The 12,010-nt window shown below is 38.1% G+C and overlaps 1 protein-coding gene across 1 annotated transcript in view; it reads right to left on the bottom strand.

Moving 5' to 3' along the window:
- Nucleotides 1-12,010, bottom strand: part of SPIRE1 (spire type actin nucleation factor 1) — a 377,419-nt gene that overhangs the window by 364,553 nt on the left and 856 nt on the right. Inside the window, exon 2 of the mRNA XM_023724819.1 lies at nucleotides 11,762-12,008. Coding sequence (XP_023580587.1) covers nucleotides 11,762-12,008 — 247 coding nt within the window. The remainder of the gene's footprint in view (nucleotides 1-11,761; nucleotides 12,009-12,010) is intronic.

Here is a 12,010-nt window from a genome sequence, read left to right as displayed (position 1 = left end):
TGGAACTCTTATGCACTGCTGGTGGGAATGCACAATGATATAACCATTTTGGGAAATGACATGGCGTTTCCTTAGAAAGCTAGAAATAGAAATACCATACGATCCAGCAATCCCACTCCTAGGAATAAATCCTAGAGAAATAAGAGCCGTCACACATAGACATATGCACACCCGTGTTCACTGCAGCATTGTTCAAACAGCAAAAAGATGGAAACAACCTGAATGCCCATCAACAGACGAATAAACAAACTACGATACCTACACACACACACAAAAAAAAAAAAAGTACACGAGACCAAATGAGCAACACCTGCCCAAAAGCAAAGACAAGAAGGCAGGAAGGGACACAACAGGAAAACTGAATGGACACTGAGAACCCAGGGTGGAAAGGAGACGGGGGAGAATGCCAACACACTGTGGGGTAACCAATGTCACAAAACAATTTGTGTATAAAATTTTTGAATAAAAAACTAATCTGTGCTGTAAACTTTCACCTAAAACACAATAAAATAAAATAATAGACTAATAGTCATATTCTATTTCCTAAATTACTCTCAATTTGACTCTTTCTCTTCATTCCTACTGCCCTAGTCCAGACCTCCATGATCTCCTATCTGAGCAACCATAATACTCTTAACTGGTTTGGCAACTTAAAGACTATTAAGACCTAATGACAGGATGAAATGCGTACTGGTGTCTTTGCCCTCAGTTTTACCCAATTCAATCCACCTTTTACAAAGCCTCCATAGTTAATCTTTTTTAAACAGAATTATTTGATTCCATCATTTTTCTGCTTAAAATCCTTATGTGGCTCTTCACTGCCTACACAGATTATAAATACAAGTCAACAGTGCGACACAAAACATCCTTCATGATCTGATCCCAACCAACATACTTTTCCAGTCTGTCTCATTCCCCACCACTCCTACACACATCCTATGCTCCAGGCGCAGTGAACTCCCACTGTAGAGAAGATAAACAGGTTTACCGTCACATGCCAACTCCAAATGATTACTAGTGGCTGCCGGAAGCACCCTGTTGAGAATTCTAAGGTTGCTTATAAATATAGCAAAAAAATGTGATGACTGATTAGCAATGTTTGCTTTAAGTATGGGGAAGCCAGTGGCAGCACAAATGCCTCAACGTATAAACAAAACCACCACCCAACTGTCAGTCTGTTGTACTGTGGTGACTTGCACGTTGCTGTGAAGCTGGAAGCGATGCCATCAATATTTCAAATATTAGCAAGGTCACTCATAGTAACCAGGTTTCAGCAGTGCTTCCAGACTAAGACTAGGTAGAAAGGGCTGGTGATTTACCTCTGAAAATTAGTCAATTAAAACCTTATGGATCACAACAGAACACTGTACTACTCACTTGCTTTGGACAGTTATCAGAAGGAATCAATCGCTAGAGGAAGACATCATGTTTGGTGAAGTAGGGGGCCAAGGAGGGCGTGGGAAACCCTCGGTGACATGGACTGGATAATATCTTGTTCTGTTGTACACAAAGTCACCATGAGCCTGAGTTAACTCGAAGGCAGCTATCTATCTAAGCAAAAATTGACAGAATAATCCGTGGATCAAAGAATAAATCACAACAGAAATTAGGAAAATATCTGAACTCAATGATAATGAAAATGTGATATATCAAAACTTCTATTCATCAAAACACACCATTAATATTATGAAAAGACAAGCCACAGAGTGTGAGGCAGTATTTGCAATATGTTTAACTTGACAAATAGCTTGTATCCACAGTATATAAAAATCAGAACATATAAAAATAAGAAAAAGAAAATGCATAACAGATACATTATTAAATGAGCTGACCAGGCACTTCACAAAAGAGATATTCTCATGGCCAATAAATATAAGAAAAGGTATTCAACATGATTAGCCATAAGATAAATGTAACTTAAAGCCATACTGAGATATATACCATTATGCACCCACCAGAAAAGCTGAAATCAAAACAAACAAAAAACTGACATTTCCAAGCATTAAAGTCGATGTGGAACAATAGAATACACCGCTGGTAAAAAGGGTAAATCGAAACAACCACCTAGGAAAATTGCTTTGCAGTATCTACTAAAGGCCAACATATGTAAAAATCCAACAATTCCACTCCTAGATAGATACCCAACAGAAATACATACTACATTCAGAGGTTCATAGCTGCATTATTTGAAATAGTGAAAAACTCCAAGCAATCCATATGTCCATAAACAATGGAATAATAAATCCATTTTGGTATTTTCATACAATTAGATACCTTATAGCAATGAAAATAAGCAAACTCGCCATACACACAACAGCATATAACATATATCACAAATATAATGCTGAGCAAAAGAAGTCAGACACAAAAAAATACATAATATAAGATTCCATACATATAAAGTTCAAAAACAAACAAAATCAATCTATGGTGATAAAAACTAAGACAATAATTACATTTGCAGGGGACTTCTGGGCTACTAGTCAAGTTTTTCTGTTCTTAATCAGGTTGGTGTTTACAAGGTTGTGTTCACTAATAATTTGCGCACTTTTCTGCATGTATGTTGAACTTAGGAAAAAAGAAAAGTCTGTGGGAAAAACTGGAATAAGCCCAAGAGGCCCAAAAAAAATAAGTTTGAGACGGAAACCTCAGAAAAAATTAATTTTTAGCCTAAGAACAGGGGTCAGTGATCTAAAATTCTCTTAAAATAGACAATCTCAAATTTGTGTATACACACAAAAAGTATTTAAGTGATCCTGACCAGTGCTTCATTAGCAGTCCATTATCAATGAATCAACAGCTATTTGTTTAAAGCTCACTTTGTCCAACTAGATAAAACATGCTTTGAATTGTGTAAAAAATATGGTAAGGCATTAAGAACCTGTGTATAATGAGGATAATGAAAGCAGCAAAATAAACAGGGTATCATGGAAGAAAATACAGCAGTAGAGCTTTGGGTCTTATTTTTTTTCACTGACAGATTATCAAACACGACAACAAATGCACAAGCAACAAAAAACAAAACAGGTAACTGGGATCTCATAAAAGTTAAATATTTATGTTCATCAGAAGACTTTATCAAAAGAGTAAAGAGACAACCTACGGACTGAGAAGAAAACTTCGGGAATAATATAACCGATAAAGGTTCAGCACTTAAAATATGTAGAAAACGTCTACAACTTAACAACAAAAAGACAAATAACTCAATCAAAAACTGGGCAAAGGACATGAACAGATACTTCACCAAAGAGGATATTCAAATGGCCAAGAGATACACGAAAAAATGTTCAACATCATTAGCCAGCAGAGAAACGCAAATCAAAACCACAATGAGATACCGCTTCACTCTCACTAGGATGGCTAAAAAAAAAACCAAAAAACAAAAACAGAAAGTAACAAGTGTTGGAGGGGATGTGAAGAAACTGGAACCCTCATCCATTGCTGGTGGGAATACAAAATGGTACAGCCCTTGTGGAAAACAGTCTAGGAGTTCCTCAAAAAACTAGAGGTAGAGCTAATATACGACCCAGCAATTCCACTTCTAGGTATATATTCTAGCAATCTAATAGAAGTAACAGACATATGCACACCTATGTTCATCACAGTACTATTTACAATAGCAAAAAGATGGAAACAACCTAAGTGTCATCAACAAATGAATGGATAAGTAAAACATGGTACACACAGACGATGGAATACTACTCAGTGATAAAGAAAATGAGTTCCCAAAACATCTTGGAACACAGATGAATCTGGAAGGCGTTATGCTCAGTAAAATAAGTCAATTACAAAAAAACTCATATTGTATATTCTCCCTTTTACAAAATAACATGAACAAGGAAACGTACAGAAACTAATGTTCATCAGTGGTTAACAGGGATGTAGGGGTGGTTCACTCACTAGATAGTAGACACTTGCTATTTTTGGTGATGGGAAAGGTAACACCAAGTGAGGGTGAAGTGTACACAGTTTGATCAAACAATGTCATGAAAATGTATACAAGGAAAAGGAACTGTTGGTAATTGCTATGGCATATATAATTTTGAAACAGCAAAAACAACCAAAAAATATTATGTGCAAGAATATATGTATGTATTTATGCATAGATGCATACAGGAATGTATAAGTGAATATATATGTGTGTGTATATATATAGGTGTAAGGAGTCCTGGTGGCACAGTGGTTAAAGTGCTCGGCTGCTAACCAAAAGGTCGGCGGTTTGAATCCACCAGGCACTCTGCAGGAGAAAGATGCGGCAGTATGCTCCTGTAAAGACTACAGTCTTGGAAACCCTATGGGGCAATTCTACTCTGTCCTATAGGGTCGTTATAAAGTCAGAATCGACTCGACGGCAACAAGTTTGGTTTTGGGTTTTGATATATATAGGTGTAGTATATGTATCTCTGTGACTGCATATACATATAATCATATATGTAATAAAACACAGAGGGGGCACAATTCAGATATTTCTTAGACACAATCAAATACCTCTAGGGATTGGTGTAATGGGTTTGAAGGACTAGGACCATAGTCTCGTGGAACATCTTGGTCAACTGGCATAATATAGTTCATAAAGTTATGTTCTACATTATAGTTCGGTGAACAGTGTCTGGGTTCTCAAAAGCTCGCAAGCGGCCATCTAATATACAACTAGTGGTCTCTACTCATCCAAAGCAAAAGAGAAAGGAAGACAACAAAGACTCAAAGAAGAAACAGGTCTACGGGACTAATAGTCTACATGAACCACAGCCTCATGTACCCTGGGACCAGAAGAACTAGATGGTGCCCAGCTACCACTACTGTCCATTCTAATCAGGGCCACAGATGGACCCTGATAGAATAGGAAAAAAATGCGGAAGAGAAACTCAAATTACTTTAAAAAAAAAAAATTCACTGGACCAGTTGAGACTAGAGGACTCCCCAAAACTATTACTTTGAGATATTCTTCAAACCTTGAACCAAACTAACCCGAGGTCATCTTGGAGCTAAATGACAGATTGCCTCACAAAATAATGAATATCACCCATAAGTACTGTGCTCCTTTAAAAAATCACCTATATGAGACCAAACGGTCAACAATGACTTTAAAATAAAAATGAGAATGTAAGGAGGCAGGGACACTACATTACTAATGGAAACGGAACAAGCAGAAGAGAAATAGTAAGAATGCTTACACACTGTGAAGAACATAAACAATGTCACTGCACAATTTGTATAGAAACTGTTGAATGGGAACCTAAATTGCTGTATAAACCTTCACCAAAAACAAAATATTACTTGAAAAAAGAAGAAATGATGAATATATGCAATATGATATTCTGGAGGAGATTCTAGAACAGAAAAAGGACGTTCATAGAAAAACTGGTGAATCCAAAAGAAGTCTGGAGTTTAGTTAATAATAATATGCCAATGTTGGTTTCTTAAATCTTGACAAATATACCACAGTAATGCAAGATGTTACCATTAGGGGAACTGACAAGGGGCATGTGGGAATTTTTTGCATTACCTTTGCAACTTTTCTGTAAATCTAAAATTATTATAAAATAGTTTATTTTTAAAAACATTATATTTGGCAACAGGGTAATATTTTCTTCATATTTTAAAGAAATACCTGGAGAGTCCCTGCCAGAGCAGGAGAAAAACAGGGTGCAGAACTCAAATTCTAGTAAAAAGACCAGACTTAATGGTTTGATTGAGACTGGAGGAACCCTAGAAGACACGGCCCCCAGACTCTGTTAGCCCAAAACTAAAACCATTCTCGAAGCCAACTCTTCACACAAAGATTAGACTGGACTATGGGACATAAAATGATACTAGTGAAGAGTGTGCTTCTTAGCTCAAGTAGATACATGAGACTAAATGGGCAGCTCCTGTCCAGAGGTGAGATGAGAAGGCAGAGAGGGTCAGGAGCTGGTTGAATGGACACAGGAAATCCGGGGTGGAAAGGAGGAGTGTGCTGTCACAGTATAGGGAGAGCAACTAGGGTCACATAACAATGTATGTATAAATTTTTGTATGAGAGACTAATTTGAATTGTAAATTTTCATTTAAAGCACAACAAAAAAGAAATAAATATCTGAGAGAGGATTTTTTTTTTCCAATTTAGCCAACAGGAAGCAAACGGGAAATATACATATATGGCTTTGATACAATTAATGACATGGGATGGGAACTACTGCCATTTTACAGAACCTATGATGCAGGATGGTGGTTTTGACCCTACAAATAAAACAACGCAAAGTGTGACTTACCATCTCTTATCAACATACAGTCCTTGGAAGATCAATGTTTTTTTCTTCTGAAGTTTAGTCAAAACTCTTAGCAAAGCTAATGGCTTCCAGACACAATCCTAACTTAAGTACCAGTATCTGTATATAACCAAATTCTTTCTACTGTTCGTCTTTGCATAAGGTAGAAATAAAGATACAAAAATACAAATGTGTTATTCCAAAATTTCTCCCAAAAATGCCTTTGGTCACTCCCACATCACCCAACACAAGTGGAAGTATGTTGGAGGGTAAGCTGGAGTTGAAAGTGGCAATTATCTTAATCAATTGAGGCTAAAATAATCTTACTTTTGCAAATGACGAAGTAAACATACTGTTAAAGCTCTCTCAGGGGTCTGAAAGGGGCTTGTGTAAATGAGGGGGCTTACGTTTATGTTTTATTTTCCCTTCTTAATAACTGGTAGGAGCCGTGGTGGCACAGTGGTTAAGATCTTGGCTGCTAAGCAAAAGGTCAGCAGTTCAAATCCACCAGTCACTCCTTAGAAACCCTATGGGGCAGTTCTACTCTTTTATAGGGTCGCTATAGTCGCAATCAACTCAACAGCAACAGGTTTGGTTTTTCAATTTTTAATGACTAGGACTATTTATCTTAACATCACCCATGTAAACTAGAATACGGCTTGCACACAGTAAGAACTCACTGCATGTTTGTTAAACTGAATTAACTCCACATACTTGAACGTACTGTTCAAACAGGATTAACTCTTAACTGTAACTGATAAGGCCTTTTACCAATCCACCATTCACTCCACCCCTACCCTGGGCATATACACATATACCTCATATGTTCCTTTCCCTTAATGATCAGGATGTGAACACTCAAAAAATATATGAAGAGTAGACAAAAACTAATACTTTTAAACATGTTTTCATTACTTCAGTCTTCTTCACAAATATACTGTCTCTCTTTAAAATTGAACAGGATATTATTCTAAGATCATTTTCCCCACCAAATTAGCATGAACCTTGCTGAGAAGCTTGAGTGATCATATCCTCTTTTCAAATCCCAAACAAAGCCTGAATGTTCCCTATACCAAGAAACCATTCTCAAGGGATTCCTTTATTAGTATGCACACAGGCTTTCATTGTTCCTCACAGGAAAACCTATTACCAATCTTAAGATTATTTTAAATCAAGATGTGTCCACAATTTTTCAAATGTTCTTTATATACCTAAAGGTACATCAAAGATTTTGAAGTCAAAATCTGAAATAAACTGTTTTTGTCAGATGGGTATTTAAGGCCTAGGCATCTGATGGATCATGCATGATTCTAATATTACTACTAATGCTATTAACAATTCTTTGCTGCATCCCAGGAAAAAAGAAGTTTTAATCTTTGTGAAGATCTGGAATATTACCTAAATCACATCAGTTACTACCTTCTAAAGAACGCAGACAGCAAATTGTGTTCTAAATGCCAGTTAGGTGTACTGGCGACAAAGTTGCAGGTTGTATATGCAGAGTTTGAGGGTCTTTAACTCATTAATTAACTGTATGAAAGTGAGAACTTGACTCAATCTACACATGATAAACTTTTCCCCCAAACAATAAGGTCTTATTATGACTACAATTACATCAACATTGGGGAAAATAAAAATGTTTTAATGAGCCACCTATGAAAAATCATGAACCTTCTTGATTCTGAACTGTCTATTCCCATTATAATAGAAGCGCTTCTTAAAATATACTACTCATTTTAAAATCCTAGTTCATAATTTAGTCACCTTTACTCTCAGGATATCCTCTAAAGAGTAAATTTTTCCTTTTTTTTTAATCTCCTTCAGTTCTATATCACCCTTTTTCATTACCATGTTAGTGTATGGCTCTTAAGTTATTTCTCAATACTAAATAAAATTTCTCAATCTTGTTTTCCAATATTGGTCTCATTTCCATGCCTCCCACATCTCTCATCATTATTCTAATTCACTGATATTATTTCTCTTATAGAGATTTTTGTTTATTTTATTCAAGCTGAATGCAAATATTCTGGATGTATCAAAAGTGTTAAAGTAAACAAGAACTAAAATCAACTGCTAGTACATTCGGCCGCAGAACAAGGCAGTAAAGCATGTGAGGTACTACTATTTCTTCCCATGGGACTAAATAGAGTGATACTGACAATGATAGCAGGAACCAACATCACTCACTCATCCAACTCAATCGCCATGAACAATGCCCAGCTGGACAACTCGCTGGCTTGAGGGTTACAGGCAGGATCCACATCTCCACACTGAACACAATACTGGGCACTAGTATCTGCTGCAAAGGTTCTCAATCAGAACGAATTTTGGCCCCTCCACCTCCCTGGGACATCTGGCAATGCCTGGATAAGTTTCTTATTGTCAGGACTGAGGGATGGTGTCACTGGCATCTAACAGAGTCCAGGGATGCTGCTAAACATCCTATAATGCACAAGGCAGCCCCTACAACAAAAACATCCAGCCAAAAATGTCAATAGTGCTGAGGTTGCAAAACCCCAACTTAGACATCTGTCCCAATTCTGAGTAAAAATATAGCACTACTGGTCTAGAGTCACCATGGTGGTGTGAAAAGACCATTTGATTAGGGAAGGAAAGGAACTAAAACTGAGTACCTGGAACGTACCAAGCTTCTATTAGTCACTCTACATGTATTATCTCATCTAAACCTCTGTTGTTGATGATGTTGCTGTTGTTACTGCCATCGAGTCGCCCCCCAACTTATAATATCCCCATGCACAATGGAATGAGATGCTGACCAGTCCTGCGCCATCCCCATGATCTGTTACAGATCAGACTGTTGTGATGCATAGAGTTTTCATTGTGATTTTCAGAAGTAGAACACAAGGCCTTTCTTTCTAGTCTTAGTCTGGAAGCTCTGCTAAAAACTGTACAGCTTCATAGTAACACACAAGCCTTCACTGTCAGACTGGTGGTGACTGCACATGAGGAATATTGGCCAGGAATTAAATCCAGGTCTCCTGCATGGAAAACGAGAATTCTACCACTGAACCACCACTGTCCTTATTTAAACCTCTTTCTGGTGAAAAAAGTGATCTATTCTCATTTTACAGATGAGAAGACTGGAATCTGGGAGGCGAAGGAACATAGACAAGGTCACTCAGTTAGGAAACTCCCAATTCAAACTAAAATCTGTTTTATTCCACAATACTACCAAGCCTAGAGAGTAAAAGATCCGGATTTGGTTCTCAGAGTTACCAGTATGACTTTGAGCAAGTCACTTAACTTCCTTACACTTCCATTTAGAAAACAAATCAATAACATGAGAAAATATAAATGCTGCTTATCGCTAGCCACCTGTTATATACCTTACAGAGGAGACCCTGAGTGGTGTAAACAGTTAACACGCTTGGCTGCTAAATGAAAGGTTGGAAGTTTGAGTCCACCAGAGGTGCCTAGGAAGAAGGCCGGGCAATCTACTTCCGAAAAATCAGCCACCGAAAACCCTGTGGAAAGGAGGATGAGAATGATTGTACAGCTCAAAGAACGTAATCAATGTCACTGAATTGTACATGTACAAACCGTTGTGCTCAACAACAAAAATAATTTAAAAACCACCTATGAAGCATATGAAGCATAGTTCTACTCTGACACACATGGGGTTGCCATGAATCTTAGTCAACTCGACAGCAACTGGTTTATATACTTTACAACAAAAGAGAAAATGCTTCTTACTATTTTTTCTTGAAAATAGAATTTCTACAAGGTACACAGTACCAAATTATTCAGCATTAAGAATCAAGATGGAACGTTATGTGTCTTTCTCAGCCAAGCAACTACTCGTAAATCCTAGGAAGAAGTTAACTAACGTAAACAATATTTTAGTATTAACTTCCTAAATATTTTTAATCAATAAGCCCTAAAATACTCAAGACTATAACAACAACTTTGACTAGGCTCTCTCCAAAAGTGGTAACACAGGTCATGAGCAGAACTAAGCAGGAAAAGAATGGCTGCTGGAAAACAGCTCCACTTTTCTCTCCATATAGTGTACTACATCAAGGTCGACATCTTATTACTCACATTAATGACAAAAAAAAAAAAATTCACTTCAGCATAAGTTTCTGATTTTAAAATTTTCCTTAAAAATTAAACCTACCACCAGGATTTATCAATCTTTGACAACTACTAGTAGGGTCACAAACACAGTTAAAACTGCACTACTCAGAATTAAGTTGAAGAGACACAGACCATGTGAGCTGGGGTTTGTTCTTTCCGGAAATCACTACCACCAACGTTGCTTCTACAACTAACTAGCACACAACCGTTTTCCTTCTTGAAATTCTAGATCCCAAGGCATGGCTTTGCTGTATTTTATAAATGTTTATCTTTTTCATACACTGTAAATGAATTATAATTGCAAGTTACTTCCTACTAATATTAAGTCCAAGTTTACAAGTAATAAAAATGTCAAATAAACTGAAAACTATTTGAAATAAAATAATTTCAACAAAATCTTACGGTTTTAAATAAATAAAAACTCTAAAAGTTGTTTACCTGACACCAAAAAAAAAAAAAAAGAAACATATAAATGTTCTGGAAGAATCAAAACAATTGACAACTACAATCTTGAATGTTCTTCGTTTTAATCAAGTTAGATAGGGCTTTTCAATAAATATCATTTTACTGACTACCTCTGAATTACGTCTTTTACCTTAAGCATTTTGACACTTCCAGCAACTTTTTAAAAGTGAGGGTGGGTTGGTTTTCTATTTTTTAATAGACTTGCTTTCCAAAAGACTGAATGAGATAAAAACTGATAGATGAAACCTATTATCAACCTGCTGGTGATCACGAATAAATATCTGAGTAAATCCTACCTGTATGTACTGTTAGGTGATAATCCTGAAAAATTTAATTAGGCAATGAACTAACTAAAATTTATTTTATCTATTTATCTGGACATCCTATCAACTCTTTACAAGCCCATGTATTTCATCCCAACAAATTTTAATACAGGGCAGGTAAATAAGCTATTTTCTAATTTTCGGGAGCAAAAAATAATTTATTCTCCTCTTTCATTTCTCCCAAAATAGGAGCATTCTCCTCAGGGTTCAGACCTCTTTCTATTTCCAAATGAAGGGATATTGCTATCAAATTTAAAATACCATTAGGCCTGACACCAGAATGAACCACCCTGGACGAGGTCCCACAGGATGACCCTATAAAAGCCTCCTCATCCCACAAACACGAGCACAAGCAGCCTGGCATATAAACATGCACACAGATCTTATTCGAGAGGACCCACCCACACAATTTCCCAGACAAGCATACGGCAGCTGCTGTAAGCGTAAGCATGTGTGGAATCTCAGAACCCCCTCCCCGAAGCAGGCCTGGCCCGGCCCACGTCGCGGGCACGCTGAGCGCCTCCTGACAGCCCGTCTTTGTGCGCCTGCCGCGCGCGACCCAGCTCCGCTCCGATCCCCCCGCCTCCGCGATGCCTCCAGCCCCCCGGTCCCCGTAACGGCGCTCACCCGCGTCGTGGAGCGACTCCCCAGTAGGCGCCAGTGTGACGGCACCGTCCCTCCAGAGGCGAATCTGCGCGGCCGAGAGCGCGCGCGGGCGGGGGGCGCGGCGGCCGCGGGCGTCCTCGGTGCTCAGGAAGCCGCAGCATTGGAAGCACACAGCCCACGCCTGCTCCTCGTTGATGGGCTGGTTGTAGAGTCGCAGGATGTCCTCCAGGCTCAGCGCGTCCCGCGGGCCCTCGGCTTCCCCGGGCTCCT

The sequence above is a fragment of the Trichechus manatus genome, unplaced genomic scaffold (assembly GCF_000243295.1).
Source record: "Trichechus manatus latirostris isolate Lorelei unplaced genomic scaffold, TriManLat1.0 scaffold00262, whole genome shotgun sequence".
Lineage (NCBI taxonomy): Eukaryota > Metazoa > Chordata > Mammalia > Sirenia > Trichechidae > Trichechus > Trichechus manatus.
Note: the sequence above shows the minus strand (reverse complement) of the source record. Positions and strands in the feature narration are given on the sequence as shown.